The sequence below is a fragment of the Oncorhynchus clarkii genome, chromosome 24 (genome assembly GCF_045791955.1).
Source record: "Oncorhynchus clarkii lewisi isolate Uvic-CL-2024 chromosome 24, UVic_Ocla_1.0, whole genome shotgun sequence".
Taxonomy (NCBI): domain Eukaryota; kingdom Metazoa; phylum Chordata; class Actinopteri; order Salmoniformes; family Salmonidae; genus Oncorhynchus; species Oncorhynchus clarkii.
Genome location: NC_092170.1, coordinates 9,568,567 through 9,591,010, shown reverse-complemented (window position 1 = coordinate 9,591,010; position 22,444 = coordinate 9,568,567). Strand labels below are relative to the sequence as shown.

At 44.3% G+C, this 22,444-nt stretch overlaps 1 protein-coding gene across 2 annotated transcripts in view; it reads right to left on the bottom strand.

Moving 5' to 3' along the window:
- The window catches only part of LOC139382959 (immunoglobulin superfamily member 11-like), a 114,184-nt gene that overhangs the window by 7,411 nt on the left and 84,329 nt on the right, over nt 1-22,444 (bottom strand). Inside the window, exons 2-5 of one of the 2 annotated variants that reach the window (XM_071127235.1) lie at nt 14,693-14,856; nt 4,409-4,616; nt 3,827-3,982; nt 2,540-2,662 (exon numbers count right to left, since the gene is read on the bottom strand). In XM_071127235.1, coding sequence (XP_070983336.1) covers nt 2,540-2,662; nt 3,827-3,982; nt 4,409-4,616; nt 14,693-14,856 — 651 coding nt within the window. Of the gene's footprint in view, nt 1-2,539; nt 2,663-3,826; nt 3,983-4,408; nt 4,617-9,170; nt 9,270-14,692; nt 14,857-22,444 lie in introns of those variants that run through there. The other variant, XM_071127236.1, reaches the window with a different exon arrangement.

Genomic DNA, 22,444 nt, shown 5'->3' with positions numbered 1-22,444 from the left:
CACCACAGGAAAGGAAGACCCAGAGTTATCTCTGCTGCAGAGGATACATTCCTTAAAGTGAACTGCACCTCAGATTGCAGCCCAAATAAATGCTTCATAGAGTTCAAGTAGCAGATACATCTCAACAGCAGCTGTTCAGAAGAGACTGCATGAATCAGGCCTTCATGGTTAAATGGTCAAAAACTACTAAAAGACACCAATAAGAAGACGAGACTTGCTTGGGTCAAGAAACACGAGCAATGGACATTAGACCGGTGGAAATCTGTCCTGTGGTCTGATGAATCCAAATTTGAGATTTTTGGTTCCAACCGCTGTGTCTTTGTGAGACACAGAGTAGGTGAATGGATGATCTCTGCATGTGTAGTTCCCACCTTGAAGCATGGAGGAGGAGGTGTGATGGTGTGGTGGTGCTTTGCTGGTGACACTCAGTGATTTATTTAGAATTTAAGGCATACTTAACCAGCATGGCTACCACAGCATTCTGCAGCAATACGCCATCCCATCTGGTTTGCACTTAGTCCCACTATCATTTGTTTTTCAACAGGACAATGACACAACACACCTCCAGGCTGTGTAAGGGCTATTTGACCAAGAAGGAGAGTGTTGGAGTGCTGCATCAGATGACCTGGCATCCACAATCACCCGACCTCAACCCAATTGAGATGGTTTGGGATGAGTTGGACCGGGAAGTGAAGGACAAGCAGCCAACAAGTACTCAGCATATGTGGGAACTCCTTCAAGAATGTTGGAAAAGCCTTCCAGATGAAGCTTGTTGAGAGAATGCCAAGAGTGTGCAAAGCTGTCATCAAGGCAAAGTTTGGCTACTTTGAAGAATCTAGAATCTAAAATATATTTTGATTTGATTTATTTAACACTTTTTGGTTACTACACTACCGTTCAATTGTTTGGGGTCTGGTTTTAGTAAGAAAAGCACATTTTTTGTCCATTTAAAATAACATCAAATTTATCAGAAATACAGTGTAGACATTGTTAATGTTGTAAATGAGTATTGTAGCTGGAAACGGCTGATTTCTAATGGATATCTACATAGGCGTACAGAGGACCATTATCAGTAACCATCACTCCTGTGTTCCAATGGCACGTTGTGTTAGCTAATCCAAGTTCATCATTTTAAAAGGCTAATTGATCATTAGAAAACACTTATGTTAGCAATTATGTTAGCACAGCTGAAAACCGTTGTCCTGATTAAAGAAGCAATATAACTGGCCTCTTTAGACTAGTTGAGTATCTGGAGCATCAGCATTTGTGGGTTCGATTACAGGCTCAAAATGGCCAGAAACAAAGAACTTTCTTCTAAAAGAGGCGACACCAGGATGCTGGCCTTCTAGGCAAAGTCCCTCTGTCCAGTCCCTGTGTTCTTCAGCCCATCTTAATCTTTTCTTTTTGTATTGGCCAGTCTGAGATATGGCTCTTTCTTTGGAACTCTGCCTAGAAGGCCAGCATCCCAGAGTCGTCTCTTCACTGTTGACGTTGAGACTCGTGTTTTCCAGATACTATTTAATGAAGCTGCCAGTTGAGGACTTTTGAGGCATCTGTTTCTCAAACTAGACACTCTAATGTACTTGTCCTCTTGCTCAGCTGTGCACCGGGGCCTCCCACTCCTCTTTCTATTCTGGTTAAGGCCAGTTTGCGCTGTTCAGTGAAGGGAGTAGTACACATCGTTGTACGAGAGCTTCAGTTTCTTGGCAATTTCTTGCCTGGAATAGCCTTCATTTCTCAGAACAAGAATAGACTTAGGAGTTTCAGAAGAAAGTTCTTTGTTTCTGGCCATTTTGAGCCTGTAATCAAACCCACAAATGCTGATGCTCCAGATACTCAACTAGTCTAAAGAAGCCAGTTTTATTGGGTTTTCTAATGATCAATTAGCCTTTTAAAATGATTAACTTGGATTAGCTAACACAACTGGAACACAGGAATGATGGTTGTTGAAAGTGGGCCTCTGTACGCTTACGTAACTATTCCATTAAAAAGCAGCCGTTTCCAGCTACAATAGACATTAACAATGTCTACATTGTATTTCTGGATCAATTTTATGTTATTTCAATAGACAAAAAATGGTGCTTTTCTTTCAAAAACAAGGACATTTCTAAGTGACCCCAAACTTTTGAACGGTAGTGTACATGATTCCACATGTTATTTCATAGTTTTGATGTCTTCACTATTATTCTACAATGTAGAAAACCCTTGAATGAGTAGGTGTGTCCAAACTTTTAACTTGTACTGTATATATTTACAAAAAATATATATGGGGTATTGGAAATGATGCAGACAATTACGTTGATAGAAGCCACAGTCTATCTGCAAAATTAAAGCTGATCTACCTCTTCAAAAAAATTACAAATTTAAAAAAATAATAATAATCGTTGAGGAGTATATCCAGAGTGAAATAATCAATATTTTTAAGGTGAGGTCCAACGATTTAACATTGATAAGTTCCGATTAGTGTTTTTTAAAATGTTTTATTTCGAGTGGTACTGCACAAAGCCCTGCTTATGTCATCATTATGTTGGGTACTTACGTGCCACAACCTGCAGGTTGAGTAGACAGGTACTTTTGGCGATGGCGTTGGAGGCTGTACACTGGTACAGACCAGAGGTACTGGTACTGATGTTCCTCAGTGTTACGGTCCCTTGCATCTGGTCTGGGGTTTAAACACAAACCATGCCAGTCTAGGGTTAAAACATCACCGGGGAACACCATCCACAATCTCAGAACAAATAGACAAGACACAAAAACATCTAATTAAAATACATTGGGATTAAATATGAATGATATTCCTTTAGGACTAATAATTAATGTAACCATTTGCTTGTAACGTGTTCCAAAACATTCATACATTACTTACATAATTGAAATAACCAAAATCATTTCAAAATCATTTAGGCAGTGGAAATTATTGTTGAGCACATCTTATTTAGTATTATGCAGATATGTTACTTTACATAACAGCTTTATTCAACTTGCTTTAGGATATGGTACTGTAACTGGGACTACTGGCAAAAACCCAATAGAGGGCACCAAATCACTTACCGTAAAATGGCTGGTGTACATTATATATACACATTATATTTCTGTGCCTTGCTGATATAAACTAAATTACAGCGCTGTTGTTCATACGTCTGATAATTTATGGAGTATTACGTTATATTACACTACTGCCTTTAAGAAAAGGCTACCATAGGAGCTTGGAACAAACCACATAAGCACTTAATCCAGATTCCTGGCCTAGATTTCACCCCTAACCTCTTCTCTGTAACATGGGCTGTTTTGCAGACAGATATCATGGTTGCAGTGTTGGTACAGTTGATATCTACTGTGTAAAACAACACAGACAGGCAGGAGGAGGAGTGATGAAGGAAACCTAAGCCGATTAGTCCTTGTGGAGGGTAGCCTTGTGTTGAAGTGAGCAGTAGTGTAGTACGGTAAGAATCACACTGTGCTGTGATGACACAGCTGGAGAGAGAGAGGAGAGGCCACTGCACGGCTCACACACACACACAAAACTGGGTCCGTATTCAGAAGAAAAGTCTCAGAGTAGAGTGGTGATCTAGGATCAGTTTGCCTTGTAGATCATAATGAATAAAATGACTGGAACTGTTGACCAGCTGATCCTATATCAGCACTCCTACTCTGAGATGCTTTGTGAATGCAAGCCCTGAACTGAACCAGGGTGGGTGGTGGCACCCTGAGGGGCAGAGTTGGGGGGCGGGTGGGCGGAAGCCACGGTGACGTTTACCAAAGATACTTGTTGATTTACCAGCGAAGGTGGGGCAAAAGGGCACGCCCACGGCCAGGGGTTTAATACCTTGCATGGCGGTGTGGGGCAGCTTGGGCAGCGACTCCAGTTTCACCCAGGTGTAGCTGGGCGTAGGGATCCCCTCCTCGCTGCTGCACATCAGCATGATGTCAGCGCCCACGTCCAGCGTGCCCTGGACACGGCATGAGGGCACCGACGGGGGCACTGGAGAGACAGAAAGGAGACAGATGGGTATAGTTAGTACCTTAGCAATCAGCACAGACAGGTCCTATCCTCCTGAAGAGGCATCGAGTCTTACATGTTACGTTACATTTGAGTCATTTAACAGATGCTCCTATCTAAAGCAGGTCTTGTTCTTATAGTATACACATACAGAACTGTGGTGTCCCAACATGCTACAAGAGTCATCTTTAAAACCAGCCTAGCACACTCATTTGTCAAAATAAATGTCATACAATAGAATTCTTACAATATGCAATGCGTTTACACTTCCTAGTTTTAATGCATCCATTTTATCACAGTAGGCTATGCACCGTAGCCTGGTCTGTAGTCAAGTTAGAGTTGCCAGGCTATATGTGCATAGTATGCAACCCCTTAATTGTAATTCTAATGCAGCAGAGTGTGTTTTACCCAGCACGGTGAGGCCGATGACCCCGATGTTGCGCCCCCCTCTGTCGGGGAGGTTGTTGACCAGGCACTGGTAAGTCCCCGTGTCTGACAGCTGGGTGTTGTTGATGAAGATAGAGGCACTTGTACTCGGCATGGTGGCCACGAAACCCACCCGGCCGTTTAAGTGGTTGGCTAGACTGAACACTTGGCCGCCTTGGTAGATGATCACCTGAGATGAGAAAGACAAAAGGCAGAGATTCACTCACACCGTTTCTATGGAATATCATTAGTTTGACCTAACAAAGATCATATGGATCGAAATGTTGGTCATTAGGTGGTCATTAGGAACGTACAGTGTGCAGGTCTTTCTGTTATTTTTCTAGCATGTGCGAATGACCACTTCTATTTCAATCAGAGATTTTCTGTCCACTGTACATCCGGATGCGAGTTCGTGAAACTGTGGCCAACTGTGTCCATCCTGGGTCAGCAGGGGAAAGCGCATTACCTAGATGTCAATTGATGCAGAGCTTTATACTGGGGTACAAACATAATGAATTGATTAATTTTGAGGAAATTAAATGTGAATGGAAAAACAATCACTGAGGTTAAATGTAATTGTAGAAAGTTAATCAAAAACCTTTCTCTGCTACACACTAGAGATAATTCAACAAGCAATGTTTAATTAAGTTAATTAAAATGCAATACTTCATCCCACAGTTAAATAAAAACCAAACAACAGAGAATCAACAGCCAGGCAAGTGAGTGGATGAGGATTCTGGATACTGAAGGGTGCAGGTGCAACAAACAGTCACAAGAGGGCGACCTAGTGTTGCAGTGTATACTGAAGCATCACTTGACAACTGAAAGGATGGAAGGTGGTCCATCCATGTATAACATAGATGTTCTTGAATGATAACACACAGAATATGATCATTTAAAAATATCCTGAACTATACAAGTATGTTACATTACAACAAGCATGAATTCAAGAGCAGCTTACAAGCTTTAAAATTGTGAGCAAAAAATAGGGGCACACACAGCTCAATAGTCAACATACTGTTTCCATCACACACAACAAGGAACTAAAACACCAAACTATGGTAACTATGGTAATAATATGAAGAAGCCTAGCCCCATTGACATGGTCAATTCATCTGCAATGCAATTTCTCCTCAGTAAAGTGATGCCAAAGTGGAAAAACATCCAGAAAAATAGTACTATTGAAATGAAACCTCCTGTTGATTTGAGCTCTTCCAAGCTGCAGGTTTGAGAGTCGGAGGTGTTCAAAAGCTTTTTGTTGCTTTGAACTCTGATAGAAGCAGCCATTTGTGCGCACCTTCTAAATAAAAAAAAACACCTAACCCTTCAGCCAGGCACACAAAAGCATGCTGGGGAATCAGGGAGGCTATTCAGCGTTGTTTGAAAGAACACCCATTGAACTGTCCTGTTCAAAGGACCCAGGGATTCACAGAACCATCTCAGTAACGCTGCGTGATGTTCTCCCCTCTCCCTTCCTCCCTCCATCCCTTCCTGTATCCCTCCCTCCAACCGGCTGCTTAACTGCATGTAAATTGCGGCGCCGCAGTTTCCTGAGCGCTGTACGCTCCAGTGTGCAAATGGCAGTGATCCCTAGTAAGAACTGGTATGGACCCAAAGACTGTGTCCACTGCCATATTCCTCTTGCTATCCCATCCCCTCTCCCTGTAAACCAATGAACAACCCCCGCTCCCAGCATTCTCATCAGCCATGACATGGGTTGTATTCATTAGGGCAAAACGTTGCAAAATGTTGAAAACAAGCGTTTCTCATTGGGCAAGTTCAGATAGTATCGGCCCATTTTCTTCCATTTCGTGCCTAGTGAACAGGATCCTGGTGTACGACCCTGGTCTGGATCATCTCCTATACCTCCTATAAAACCCAGCATCAGGATACAGCAGTAGTTTATTAGGGAGTAACGGAGAATGGACAGCTTAATTTCCAAGGCTCTACCCACCAGGCCTCACCGTCTGTACGCAGTCGGGCTTAAAGCGGGAATCAGCAGTTGAAACAATAACAAAGCGCCCTCCCACTGTTTCGCATAAAAACTGAGGGATGGGGCTAAAGAAGTGTAACCACTCTCAAATTCATAGACAGAGCTATAGATGCAAGTACTGACCATCCATGATATCAAATGTATAGTTTAAACCATATTTTGAGGCTATATAGTGTTTGTTTACATTTACTTTGTTTACAAACATTGGAGTAAAGCAAGTTTCTACTGTATTTTGAGTCCCGATGAAGTACAACAGTTGAACTAAGCTCATGAGGCATTTAAGTTATTTTCTACAAGAATCAATCGGTATACACAGTGACTTCGGAAAGACATTTTCCACATTTTGTTACGTTACAGCCTTATTCTCAAATAGATTAAATAAAACAATTTCCTTAGCAATCTACACACATTTTGCAAATGTATTAAAACCAGAAATACCATATTTACATAAGTATTCAGACCCTTTGCTACAGTATGAGACTCGAAATTGAGCTCAGGTGCATCCTGTTTCCATTGATCATCCTTGAGATGTTTATAAAACTTGATTGGAGTCCACCTGTGGTAAATGATTTGGAAAGGCACACGCCGGTCTTTATAAGGTCCCACAGATGACAGTGCATGTCAGTGCATGTCCGTAGAGACAGGGTTGTGCCAAGGCACAGATCTGGGGAAGGGTACCAAAACATTTCTGCAGCATTGAAGGGCCGCAAGAACACACCGGCCTCCAATCTTAAATGGAATAAGTTTGGAACCACCAAGTCACTTCCTACAGCTGGCCGCTCGGCCAAACTGAGCAATCAGGGGAGAAGGGCCTTGGTCAGGGAGTTGACCAAGAACCTGAATGTCTCTCTGACAGAGCTCTAGAGTTGCTCTGTGGGGATGGGAGACCCTTTCACAAGGACAACCATCTCTGCAGCACTCCACCAATTAGGCCTTTATAGTAGAGAGGTCAGACAGAAGCCACTCCTCAGTAAAAGCACATAACAGCCCGCTTGGAGTTTGCCAAAAGGCGTACCTAAAGACTCTCAGAACATGAGAAACAAGATTCTCTGGTCTGAGGAAACCAAGATTGAACTCTTTGGCCTGAATGTCAAGCGTCACTTCTGGAGGAAACCTGGCACCATCCCTACGGTGAAGAATGGTGGTGACAGCATCATGTTGTGGGGATATTTTTCAGAGGCAGGGACTGGGAGACTAGTCAGGATTGAGGCAAAGACGAACTGAGCAAAGTAACAGAGAGATCATTGATGAAAATCTGCTCCAGAGCCCTCAGGACCTCAGACTGGGGCGAAGGTTCACCTTCCAACGTGACAATGATCCTAAGCACACAGCCAAGACACCACAGGAGTGACTTCGGGACAAGTCTCTGAATGTCCTTGACTGGCCCAGCCAGAGCCCGGACTTGAACCCAATCTAACATCTCTGGAGAGACCTAAAAATAGCTGTTCAGCCACGCTCCCCATCCAACCTGACAACGCTTGAGAGGATCAGCAAAGAAGAATTTGAGAAACTCCCCAAATGCAGGTGTGCCATGCTAGTAGCGTCATACCCAGGAAGACTCGAGGCTGTAATCGCTGACAAAGGTGCTTCAACAAAAGTACTGAGTAAAGGGTCTGAATACTTATGTAAATGTGATATTTCAGTTTTCTATTATTAATAAATTAGCAAAAACAATCTAAAAACTAGTCTTTGCTTTGTCATTATGGGGTATTGTGTGTACAACATTTCTTAAAATCCGACCCATATACTATGTTCTTACAAAAAAGTTTTTTAAATTCCCTAGTACAGCCACTATTGAAGGCTATCAAATGCCTTCTCAATTATGTCCTCTGGTGGTCAAACTAGCACTAACTAGCATTAATGGTAAAAATGTCTCACACTTAAATAACGTGCCACAGAATTCTGCGGCACCATGCAAGCTGTGCTGCAGTACGCTGCATCTTTTAAAGTACAATCCACTGTAGGTTGATGAGGAAAAAATTGATTCACTTTCAGAGTAAGGCTGTAACCTAACAAAATGTGGAAAAATGCAAAGGGTCTGTATCCACTGTATCCGTCCCAAAGTATATGTAGCTACTGCAGACTGCCCTTTTGATCTGAGGCTAAACATGGAAGATTAGAGTAAACAAACAGAATAATTAGAAGAGCTCTCTTTGCGAAGTGAGCAGAGGGATATGATCGTCAGTCAGCCTAAAAGGTTGATGGTTGCTACGTGCTGAGTCTTTGAGGAGCCCGGCTGATGTTCTCACGTTTAATCTAAAGCTTGGTGAACAAAACTCTATCAACAACTTATTTACATCTTATTCATGACCTCTGGGATGGTCTTAAAGATACCAAATACACGGAGCATTCAGAGAGAGTCTGCACTAATAAACAAACAAGTAGGCTTATGTCTGGCACGTGAGGAAAGGAAGAGTTAGTGTGCATTGTAAAGGCTTCCTTTCAGTCCATACAATGGATACCGGTCCCAACATTAGAATACTGACGCCCAAAAGACTCGTCATTTGCTCAAAGTAAGGGTCCCACGAGGCCTGATATTTCCAGCGATAACACTCCTGTGGTTCTTTTAGAAAGAGTTATCAAATCAATTAATATAAATCATATCATTTTTATATCATTTAAAATCATAAAATGGAATACTGTGATCAAACTTCACATGTGACATAACTTTGGACTTTAAATGACTGTACACTTTTCATTATTGCCTATTTTCGGTAAAAAAAAAAAAGGATGCATGCGTCATAAACTTACATTCATGAGATCATTTCAGAAATGATCCACGGTGTGTACGGCTCGAACCATAATCATTCACGACAGCCATTTCCTACAGAGTAGCCTTGCGCTGTCGCAACACTGGCAGCGGTGTACACTCAAACCACAGTGAACCTTTCAGACAGCCCACCAGACAACAGGAAGAAGCAGTACTAGCACGCTTGTGATAGAACTGGAAACAATGGCAAAGTTTCTCTATTTTGAAGCATTCACTGAACTTGCACCCGCACGAAATGTTGTTATGGTTAACGGCATTACTTTATATCACTGGTACTATTCCACGATTACTCTTAGGGAATAACTAACTAACTAATATGCATGTCAACTACAGACACTGACCCAGTACTTACCAAAGTGAAGTGGTAAGTACATTAGGTCATAATTGTATGTATTTATTAGCGTGTTACCGTGTAATTACAACTGGTTATTCTACTGGTATTGACCCATGTTTTGAACCGATCTATTGTAACAGGTGGACAATTGTACATGCTTGTGCTGCACTCAAACTACTTCACCCAAGTTGATGAGTGTAGGTGCCTTCTATAATGTACTGTACTGTAGCTCTGATGAGGTGTTGTCGTTCTAGCCTAGAGCTGACTCTGTCTTCATCCTGTTGTAGTGGTGCCTGAAAGCCTGAAGTGGCGCGCACACACACATATACACACACGGCACATCTGTACTCCTCTGAGACTACGTCACCAAATGAATGTGGTGGAATAATTCCTTCCTGCTAGAATCATCCACACACAATGTTTCCCGAGCCTCGCCGTTTACACCAAAAGGGTGCTCAGACAGGCGTGAAGGAGGTTAAGGCAGCCAATTGCTCGACGTTAGCAATTCACTCTCCATCTGTGCGTTTGACTGTGTCAAAACAGCCTCTGCGTGTGTGTGTGTGTGCATGTAGATACCTGTGCAGTGCAACCTTGTGTGTAGGTGTGGTGTGTGAGCATGGTGCATGTGTGTGCACATTTGGATAAGTATTTTTCAGTTGAATGCACCTCGAAGTACAGTATGTATGTTTTTCTGAGTGTGGTTACTCTGTGTGTGTGTGTGTGTGTGTGTGTGTGTGTGTGTGTGTGTGTGTGTGTGTGTGTGTATTTATTACTCAGGGGCGCAACTTTCACCACCCACACATTCTACGTCCGGCGCCGACAGAGATGGCCGCCTCGCTTTGCGTTCCTAGGAAACTATGCAGTTTTTTGTTTTTTTTACGTGTTATTTCTTACATTGGTACCCCAGGTAATCTTAAGTTTCATTACATACAGTCGGGAAGAACTACTGAATATAAGAGCAACTTCGACTCACCATCAGTACGACCAGGAATATGACTTTCCCGAAGCGGATCCTGTGTTCTGCCTTTCACCCAGGACAACGGAATGGATCCCAGCCTGCGACCCAAAACAAAGACGTCGTAAAAGAGGGAAATGTAGCGGTCTTCTGGTCAGGCTCCGGAGACGGGCACATCGCGCACCACTCCCTAGCATACTACTCGCCAATGTCCAGTCTCTTGACAACAAGGTTGATGAAATCCGAGAAAGGGTGGCATTCCAGAGGGACATCAGAGACTGTAACGTTCTTTGCTTCACGGAAACATGGCTCACTCGAGAGACGCTAACGGAATCGGTGCAGCCAGCTGGTTTCTTCACGCATCGCGCCGACAGAAACAAACATCTTTCTGGTAAGAGGGGCGGGGGCGTATGCCTTATGATTAACGAGACGTGGTGTGATCACAACAACATACAGAAACTGAAGTCCTTCTGTTCACCTGACTTAGAATTCCTCACAATCAAATGTCGTCCGCATTATCTACCAAGGGAATTCTCTTTGACTATAATCACAGCCGTATATATTCCCCCCCAAGCAGCCACATCGATGGCCCTGAACAAACTTTATTTGACTCTTTGCAAATTTGAGACCACATATCCTGAGGCTGCATTCATTGTAGCTGGGGATTTTAACAAGGCTAATCTGAAAACAAGACTCCCTAAATTGTATCAGCATATCGATTGCGCAACCAGGGCTGATAAAACCTTGGATCATTGCTATTCTAACTTCCGCGACGCATATAAGGCCTTCCCCCGCCCTCCTTTCGGAAAAGCTGACCACGACTCCATTTTGTTGCTCCCTGCCTACAAACAGAAACTAAAACAAGAAGCTCCCGCGCTCAGGTCTGTTCAACACTGGTCCGACCAATCTGATTCCACGCTTCAAGACTGCTTCGATCACGCGGACTGGGATATGTTCCGCATTGCGTCCAACAACAACATTGACGAATACGCTGATTCGGTGAGCGAGTTCATTAGAAAGTGCATTGATGATGTCGTTCCCATTGCAACGATTAAAACATTCCCAAACCAGAAACCGTGGATTGATGGCAGCATTCGCGTGAAACTGAAAGAGCGAACCCCTGCTTTTCACCAGGGAAAGGTGACCGGAAACATGACCGAATACAAACAGTGTAGCTATTCCCTCTGCAAGGCAATCAAACAAGCTAAGCGTCAGTATAGAGACAAAGTAGAGTCACAATTCAACGGCTCAGACACAAGAGGTATGTGGCAGGGTCTACAGTCAATCACGGATTACAAAAAGAAAACCAGCCACGTCACGGACCAGGATGTCTTGCTCCCAGGCAGACTAAATAACTTTTTTGCCCGCTTTGAGGACAATACAGTGCCACTGACACGGCCCGCAACCAAAACCTGCGGACTCTCCTTCACTGCAGCTGACATGAGGAAAACTTTTAAACGTGTTAACCCTCGCAAGGCTACAGACCCAGACGGCATCCCCAGCCGCGTCCTCAGAGCATGCGCAGACCAGCTGGCTGGTGTGTTTACAGACATATTCAATCAATCCTTATCCCAGTCTGCTGTTCCCACATGCTTCAAGATGGCCACCATTGTCCCTGTTCCTAAGAAAGCTAAGGTAACTGAGCTAAACGACTACCGCCCCGTAGCATTCACTTCCGTCATCATGAAGTGCTTTGAGAGACTAGTCAAGGACCATATCACCTCCACCCTACCTGACACCCTAGACCCACTCTAATTTGCTTACCGCCCAAATAGGTCCACAGACGATGCAATCTCAACCACAATGCACACTGCCCTAACCCATCTGGACAAGAGGAATACCTATGTGAGAATGCTGTTCATCGACTACAGCTCAGCATTTAACACCATAGTACCCTCCAAACTCGTCATCAAGCTCGAGACCCTGGGTCTCGACACCGCCCTGTGCAACTGGATACTGGACTTCCTGATGGGTCGGCCCTAGGTGGTGAGGGTAGGTAACAACATCTCCACCCCGCTGATCCTCAACACTGGGGCCCCAAAAGGGTGCGTTCTGAGCCCTCTCCTGTACTACCTGTTCACCCATGACTGCATGGCCATGCACGCCTCCAACTCAATCATCAAGTTTGCGGACGACACTACAGCGGTAGGCTTGATTACCAACAACGACGAGACGGCCTACAGGGTGAGGGCCCTCAGAGTGTGATGTCAGGAAAATACCCTCACACTCAATGTCAACAAAACAAAGGAGATGATTGTGGACTTCAGGAAACAGCAGAGGGAGCACCCCCCTATCCACATTGATGGGACAGTAGTGGAGAGGGTAGTAAGTTTTAAGTTCCTCGGCGTACACATCACAGACAAACTGAATTGGTCCACCCACACAGACAGAGTCGCGAAGAAGGCGCAGCAGCGCCTCTTCAACCTCAGGAGGCTGAAGAAATTCGGCTTGTCACCAAAAGCACTCACAAACTTCTACAAATGCACAATCGAGAGCATCCTGTCGGGCTGTATCACCGCCTGGTACGGCAACTGCTCCGCCCACAACCGTAAGGCTCTCCAGAGGGTAGTGAGGTCTGCACAACGCATCACCGGGGGCAAACTACCTGCCCTCCAGGACACCTACACCACCCGATGTCACAGGAAGGCCATAAAGATCATCAAGGACAACAACCACCCGAGCCACTGCCTGTTCACCCCGCTATCATCCAGAAGGCGAGGTCAGTACAGGTGCATCAAAGCAGGGACCGAGAGACTGAAAAACAGCTTCTATCTCAAGGCCATCAGACTGTTAAACAGCCACCACTAACATTGAGTGGCTGCTGCCAACACACTGACTCAACTCCAGCCACTTTAATAATGGGAATTGATGGAAATTGATGTAAAATATATTGTTAGCCACTTTAAACAATGCTACTTAATATAATGTTTACATACCCTACATTTCTTATCTCATATGTATATACTGTACTCGATACCATCTACTGCATCTTGCCTATGCCGTTCTGTACCATCACTCATTCATATATCTTTATGTACATATTCTTTATCCCTTTACACTTGTAGTAGTAGTAGTTTTTGAATTGTTAGGTTAGATTACTCGTTGGTTATTACTGCATTGTCGGAACTAGAAGCACAAGCATTTCGCTACACTCGCATTAACATCTGCTAACCATGTGTATGTGACAAATCAATTATATTTGATTTGAAATTGCATTTTTGTCACACCCAGTTTTATCATTGTGATACAAAACGAGGCAACAGTGTGCTTTAGGACCATGCGGACGCCCCCGAGCGGTCGGGTAGGCTGTTTGGAGTGTTTATCTGACTGGATAAATAAATACATATAATTATGTCCCCCCCACTTCTAAAACCAAAGTTACACCCCTGTTATTACTTCTCATTGTGCGTGTGTGTGTGGTGTGTGTCCACGCATGTGTGTGCTTGTCTGCCTGATTGTGTGAGTGTGCGTGCTCCCACTCATCCGTGTGTTTATCTGAGTGTGTGTGTGCATGTGTGCCTGTGTGTGTGGCGAGAACAGCTGCTCCAGGTTAATTAGTGCATAAGATTATTATGTTATGTGGATGAGGTTAAACGTGTTGGAGGCAGGTGAGGTGGTGACGCCTGCAGCTGCAGATGAGAGAAAATCAGACTGAATCAAAGGGCCAGGAGAAACCTGCGTGCTTTGTTTCATGGCCTTACAACACAACAGCGACCTTCTTTGGGCATACAGGAGCAGCCGCTTACATCCGGTTCTGGCTTGGCTATAGATAAAGTCTGCACATGCTTCATGTTCACAGGGACTAGTCTGGTGTGCCAGGCGTGTGCTGTTTATGCCGTAAGCCACGCTCCAAACACTACAATACCCGGGTGGCCTGGCACAGATGCATGCAGTGTGATTGTTGTCCCGAGTGTGACGCATGTGGGTCCCATGGGAAAACAGTACAGTATATTCACAAATCCTCATTGAGGTGACCAGTCGGGCGTGTCAATAAAGTTGTGTTGAGAGATTTTGTTGGTTAGGGAGTGCGTAGGTGTATGGGACTGTGGAGAAGGATGTGATGGTGGTGTATGGGCTGGTAACCTTGCCTGAGTCCTGAAGAAAGCTGTTTTAGCTTTCTACAGCTGATGCCTAGGCTTTAGCTCAGAGGGATAACACGGTTTTGAGGCACACAGTCTACGCAGATCACATAAACATGTTTAGAGGAGGTTTACCTGTTCGGGCTGGTTGGCATTGGACAGCGGGATGACCATCCAGATAATGTTGAGGTTGTTGAGGGCAGCGCTGGTGGAGAAGGAGCAGGGCAAGATGGCCGCCTGGCCGCGGGCAACCTGGATGCTGCTCTGGGTCACTGTGACATCCAACGCCCTCACGCTCACTACAGAGAAAAACATACAGAGAGAGATTTAGTGGGTGGAGAGAAAGATTTCTGGAGACTGAAATATTTAACAGCAAGTCATACTCAAAAAACATTTAAATGCTTTTGTTTTGATATAGCCTAAAAGTAAGGTTAACTCATTTAGACTAGAGATCACTGAGATCCCTGCTCTTGGAGTTATTGGTGAGTCATGGGCAGAAAGTACTTCAGTCACTCTATCAGTCCAATAATTGTTTCTCAAATCTCCTATGGTTGAAGAGTAAAGTTGCAGCATAATGTACCTCTAAATGGATATGCAGTAAATTTCAAACCGAAAGGTCACGTTTAATCTAATGGCACAACGTTATACTCAACCCTATCTCAACATTTCCATCTGCACAGCAAAATAAACACAATGTCATATCAAAGCTACTCTTTTCAAATGTTCTCCAAGTCTATTTTGAAATATCACAAAAATATGTACAAACTAAATATATACAAGAAAAGCAGGAATACTAATGACTATATCATGTGTACTTTTGCCGACCCTCTATAGGCCACCAACTTTCTATCTATACGAACAGTAGGATCGGTTTCCTATCATCCCAAATGAACCAATCGGTATCCTGTTTAGCTGTCATGAAATAGATAGATGGGGGGGGGGGGGGGGGGAGGATGTACAACAACCTATTTCTGGAGCCGCTAAACATATTAAAGCCTCAATTGGGTTACATCCTACCGTAAAATGTATCTATCTATGTTCAAGGCCCGGTGGGAGTAATCTTATCTGGACATAGTGAGGAACACAATGCCCATAATCAACTTAGAGAAATTTGGCATGTCCTGAGTCCTTGTCTACCATAATGCAGGATGATGATGCTGACATAAACCAATTGTATAGGTAGGAGTATGGATGTAGCCAGCTGCCACGTTATTATCACTGACACGTTGCTCCTTCCTTGTCTGACTAAAATCACTTCCTACGCGTTGTTCCTCTGGCAAGCACACTTCAGCCTGGAGCCCAAGCTCCAGAAGGAGAGAAACACGAGAATCTCAGTGAGCACGTCTTGAGAGACAGTGTACCACACAGGCTATCAACAGAGTTTTAAAGGTTCATTGCAGTAAAAAGTGTTTTTCCGTTGTTTTGTATCATATAGTACATCTGCTGAAACTAACACTGTAAAAGTGTGAAACAAATTGTATCAGAGTTATTTCCTGATAATTTCTGGTTGAAAAGATCCTCTACACAGGACGTTATAATCAGCAGGTTTTCATGTACTGAAAGGATTTTTGCTTGCCTGGTATAAGTTTGAATAGACCAATAACAAAGAGTTCCAATCCTCTCTGCCAGTAACAGCTAGTTTTTAATTTTCCCCTCCCCTCTCACACCAGTTCCAGCAAAAGTACTGCTTGAGAATTATTTTTTTTTTTTACCATTTTAAGGGAAAACTATGAGAGAAAGGTACTAAATTGTTACCCAGAAATGATTTGATATTTAGATACAAATGCCTGCATTGGGCCTTTAAACCCAATGGAATAGAGACTAAAGCATTTAAAGGTAGGACTGGTTGAAACACTTCTCTGCAATATTACAAACTATATTAAGATGTTGTGGCTACTGCCACTCAATTGCTCTCAAGCTTTGCTTCTACTTTACACTGTGGCTGTCAGGCTATTATTGTCTTTCAGGTCAAATCTGAGAAAGTCTTTAAATAATCTAAAAAAAAAGTCACTGTCAGTAATTTTAATGGTCAGTCTATTCATCTCTAATTTTTTATTTATCCGTTATTTTACCAGGTAAGTTGACTGAGAACTCAAACCTCTGAACCCAAACAACCAAATTGTAACGGTTTTCTTGAGTTGAAGGAGAGGCGGACCAAAATGCAGCGTGGTTTCTATTCATGCATCTTTAATGAAGAAAACTATACATGAATAGACTAACAAAACAATAAACGTGAGAAAACCTAAACAGCCCTATCTGGTGCAAACACAGAGACAGGAACAATCACCCACCAACACACAGTGAAACCCAGGCTACCTAAGTATGATTCTCAATCAGAGACAACTAATGACACCTGCCTCTGATTGAGAACCATACTAGGCCGAAACATAGAAATACCCAAATCATAGAAAAACAAACAGACTGCCCACCCGAACTCAAGCCCTGACCATACTAAATAATGACAAAACAAAGGAAATAAAGGTTAGAACGTGACACACATCTGGATTCTAGTACAATTTGTATAATTTCAAATACTTTAGCTTCCCTTAGTGAGCTAGCCTGGCGCAAAAGGAGCCAATGAAATTGTTCCAAAAGTGCCAACCCAGCCCATTTGGCACTCCAGGCCGCCACAATGAAACGCTCAAAGTATTTAAACGATTTCAAATAATATCTGAACTCAGGTCTGTTCTGAACCCAAAAGACATGAACATATGTTTTTTTTTTTATTTTATTTTTTTTTTACCCCTTTTTCATGGTATCCAATTGGTAATTACAGTCTTGTCTCATCGCTGTTCCTTAGACCACTGCGCCACTCGGGAGGCCGAGCATACATTTTTAATACTTTCTCAGCCCTATAATAAGTGTATTCTACAAAGTAGATAAAGCAGTGCAAAGAAAGAAAGAAAGCCAGTCGCGCGAGAAGAAAAAGGACCTTGAGGCAAAATGGAAGACACAAGCGCTTATCTTTTCCAAACTCCTCCAAGGCTGCATCTTTCTGCCCCGAACAGCTGGAGTCTCATTTTCAACACACTGGATTATGGGGACAAGTGCTCAAGAGCCTAAGCCCTCATGACTGCAGAATGCACCAGACTCAAATCTTACTGCCTGGAGAGATGTATGCACATGGCCTGGCCATCCCTTGGGAACACACAAAGCATTGGGGAAACTGAGTGACATTTGAGTTGCTAGATAGACATTATCTAAGGCCAAAGAAAGGAAAAGTGATCGGCTGGCATGCCTGATAGTGTTGCAGTGCTTAACCTGTTGGTGGAAAAGTGAAAATGGCCATGCCCAGGACTGTTAAATGGTATACCCAAACTTGTGAGTACTTAATGGTGGATAATGGACTACTAAAAGTACTTAGTGATGTATCTTAAAATGTAATGGGCTGATGAGGAGTCAGAACAGCCCCAGCATACCAGCCAGAATCCACTCCCACACCCATTCCCCCCGCCATCCTTAGATAAGAGGCCTCAAGGAGAAATGTACAGTACCACCTGAAAAAAAATATAATTTATGGTTTGGCAATGGATTCCTGTAGGCCCATTTTATTAAACCCTCATAAGGTCACCAGAATGTGAATGTTTGTTCAAAAAACGACATGAATAATCAGTTGACCATTTCACATGTTTTAGTTTTTTCATGTATCTCTTTTCTGTGAGAGAGAGCTGCACCAGCCCTACTTTATTTTTTAAAATGTATTTAACCTTTATTTAACTAGGCAAGTCGGTTAAGAACAAATCCTTATTTACAATGACGGCCTACACCAAACGACGTTGGGCCAATTGTGCGCCGCCCTATGGGACTCCCAATCACGGCCGGTTGTGATACAGCCTGGCTCTACTTGGCAAAAATAGGTTGAATCAGCATTGTTTCCATGTAATTTCAACAACAAAAATGACATGTGAGGATGTTGAATCAACGTGGAAAACTGATTGGAAATTGCAAAAAGTCATTGTCGCAAGAGAATTTAGTCTTTTAGTCTTTTTTTTTAACCTAAATCCACTGACATGGTGACATTTTTTGTTGATTTCACGTCAGCTGACAACTCTACCAAAACTAGACATTTAAGGGATGTCTGTAGCCAGTGGGGAAGCTCTGAAAAAATGAAATGCTCATGCAGAAATTAAGTGTCCACAGAAAGAGTAAGGGAACCGTCCTTTTTATGAAAAAATATTTGCTCAAACCTAGTCTTGTAGTTTGGAGTTGAACCACTCCCGCTTGAGTGCTAAGTACTGTACATCGATGTGTTCCCCCCTCTCTCGGCTTGTGTAGGACAGTGTGTAATGCTAATGAGCTAAATGTCACACCCATTTTGTTTACCCCACTCGTCCCATGACTTTTTAATAGACATCCTGTCTTCCATTCCACTGCTGAAGCCCCCGGAGCCAGCCTGGAAGGATGTGGAGTACACTACTACTACCGCTAACTGGGCTTTACTATGCACTACCCCTCTTCTCTGGAGACCGACTCTACTGTACTGTATATATGTCCATTCACTGACAGTGGGAGTGAGGCTGTGCTTGTGTTCCTAGGGAACTCTAATGGAAAAAGTCACCTTAGGCAGTCCTAAAAGAGCCTGCAGCGGACATCTCGCTTCAAACAGATTCCTCTTTTCATCCAGGAGCCGAGTGTTAAGAATTCCTGTTTATTAATGCATGGGAGCCATACCACTGAGAGGAGAGATCTGTCTCTCTCTCTCTCTCTCTTACACACACAGTGGTTAAATGATGTGAGAATATCCTACTGAGATCAAAAAAAATCCACAAGGAGTCATTGGATCAGAGTTGATTAAGACATGACAACCGTCTTCTATTGTGCGCCAGTGCCCTTGATGCCTATAGGAAGCCTGCCATGCTACAAATGAGCATAGGGGGTGGAAGTGAAAACACGTCATTTTATCTCTCTCTCTCGCTCTGTGTACAGCTCTCCATGCCATCACAGTAGCACCTCTGCCATGGGCGAGTCAGCCTCACTCTAAATTAATCTCTCTCCCAGCCAGCTCATTTTCATCACAGGCCCTTGCTTTTATTCATGGGTTTCTTTTATTCATGTTGCTACTTTCATTTCTGTTTCCAACAGATGCCCTGATGCTCTGATCTACTGCTGCTGGGCTGGCGTACACTGCTGCTGTACCATCACTGGGTGGCCTGAGGCTAAAACAAACACAGCACTCGAGGATGGTGGAAAGATCTGACCTCATCACTCAGCTGGGTCACTACGGAAACGTAGACCCTTTCTTATTCATCTATGAAAAATAGTCCCTTTTGGGATTTCTTTACCAGCACCCAAAAATGAGTGCTGTTCTACTGCACTTGAAAGGAAGGAAAGCTGATGTGATATGAATGGCACCACGTTGCTTGTGTTGGGCACATCCCGGGGCGGCAGGGTAGCCTAGTGGTTAGAGCGTTGGACTAGTAACCGGAAAGTTGCAAGTTCAAACCCCCGAGCTGACAAGGTACAAATCTGTCGTTCTGCCCCTGAACAGGCAGTTAACCCACTGTTCCTAGGCCGTCATTGAAAATAAGAATTTGTTCTTAACTGACTTGCCTAGTTAAATAAATGTAAAAAAAAAAATCCCTGCTTCCCCAATCTCTTCTCACATATACACCATTCTGACCTTACCATGACTGTTGAACCTCTGGACAGCAACAGAATGACAGGAACCAGACCAAAGAGTTCCCAAAGACAAAAAAAGTCAGCAGGAGGCAGAAACATGGAGCCACACACCCCACACACACACACACACACAAACAAAGGGTTATTTGTCCCTGGCCTTGTTGGGGCCCAGGGGCTTCACAGTGCGGTGCTTTCACAGAGAGGGCCTGTGAGGGCCCCACGAGGCCCTACCGTGTGAAACTCAGGTGGTAGCTGGGCCCAGCTGCTTCTTGGCACCTTACAAATGACTCCGCCCAAAGTGTCGCAGAGGGGGGGGGGACAAGCGCTCTAACAAGCAACAATGTTAGCTTTGTCTCTGCTTTAGCTGACATCTTTCAAGCTCACTTTTTAACTTGCTAAGATGTCCTATATATCAAGGAACTTCTCCATGAATGGACTATGACTACCCGTCTCGTCTCTGATTTTGAAACCTGTGAATTCCTCATCACAGAATCCCTCATTGGACTCAACAAGCACAGTGGCATAAATGTTTGACATGAACAAAACAAAATGTATAAACAGTGTTCTAAAAGCTGTTTCTGAGGAACATGCAGCTCCTTGCATGGTGTGTGGAACAGAACAGTGCGGGGGGGGGGGGGGGGGGGGGGGGCTCGAGTCGCTCACTCTGAAGCCACCTGAGGGACGACATTAAAGACACTAATTCATATTTTATCAAGGTGCCCCCATAGCTGCTGCACACAACCGCGGCTGGGCTGGGCTGGTGCAAAACAACGGGGCTCAGCCTAGTGTCTTCAGTCTGCCCTGCACAACAGCAATGCTGATTGGCTGGGGAATTCAGCTGGTCACCGGATGATGTCAGCCAGAACTTTTCACATGACTGTCCAGGCCTAATCCACCCTCTTCCCGCTATGCCTAGCCCAATGAAAGAACCGTAAACCCTCTCCTCTCTCCCCTTCACCCTCCCCCGCCCGGCCCCAGCCCGGCCCCAGCCCGCGTGACCTCCAGCCCGCGTGACCCCCAACCACAGCCACCCCTCTCACCAGCCCACACATGCTGAAGTATTCTGCTCAACATAACTTAGGCTAATACTGCCCTACACTACTACTGTAAACACTGTCACTGCAGTGTACTACTACTACTACTACTACTACTACTACTACTACTCAACACTAACTGACCAACCAGTCTTTAACACACACACACACTGCTCCACCTACACTGAAAGTAGCCCGCCCCACAGTAGCCCACACACTACTGTGCTAGCCCTCACAGGGCTGAGAAGGCTATCATCCCCAGTCTCCACACAGGTCAGAGAGAGTGGTGGTTGGTGAGAAAGGGCTGGTAGCCATGCTCTAACAAGCAATTGCACTCTAACAACATGCACAGTGAAGCATCACTGCAGTTAAACGTAGCCTTCTAGTGCAGGGCTCGGCCATGATGTCCCCTTTCACTGATATTATTGACAATCAGTGACAAGAGGGGCTTTTGTGAGAGATGTTGTTTATGTGTAAACACAGGCCCCGGTGGAAGGAGACAGAGCTCGCTGTAAACTGTCTCTATCTCAGGGGACTGCATCCAGCCATCCACTCTATCCTGGTCTTTCTCAGGGGACTGCATCCAGCCATCCACTCTATCCTGGTCTTTCTCAGGGGACTGCATCCAGCCATCCACTCTATCCTGGTCTTTCTCAGGGGACTGCATCCAGCCATCCACTCTATCCTGGTCTTTCTCAGGGGACTGCATCCAGCCATCCACTCTGTCCTGGTCTTTCTCAGGGGACTGCATCCAGCCATCCACTCTATCCTGGTCTTTCTCAGGGGACTGCATCCAGCCATCCACTCTATCCTGGTCTTTCTCAGCACTTCAGACTGGTGAGACTTTGAACACAAGAGCCTTGCAGCGAGGGACAGTGAGTGGCCAGCGACAGTGAGTGGAGCAGAACATTAAAGTAGGCCAGGGCCCCTCATGGCCAGATTAACCCCAGCTAGCTAGTGCTGGAAGAGAAGACTGCTAAAGCTGCAGACAGATTGCTTGGTCTCCCGCACATGCAGCCTGGCCAGATAGTGTCTGCGGCTTTACACACACAGCAGTAGGCTAGTGCTATTTAGCACCACTGTTAACACAGGGAGCGCAGTTTGGACAGAGCACGGCCACAAATTGCCTGTGTGCATGAGCATTATTGCCTTGACTACGTTGCCTTTGTGCAGTGGTGCAGTGTACAGGTTAACACTATAGGACCACCACATTTGTCGCCAAGCTTCAGCCTCA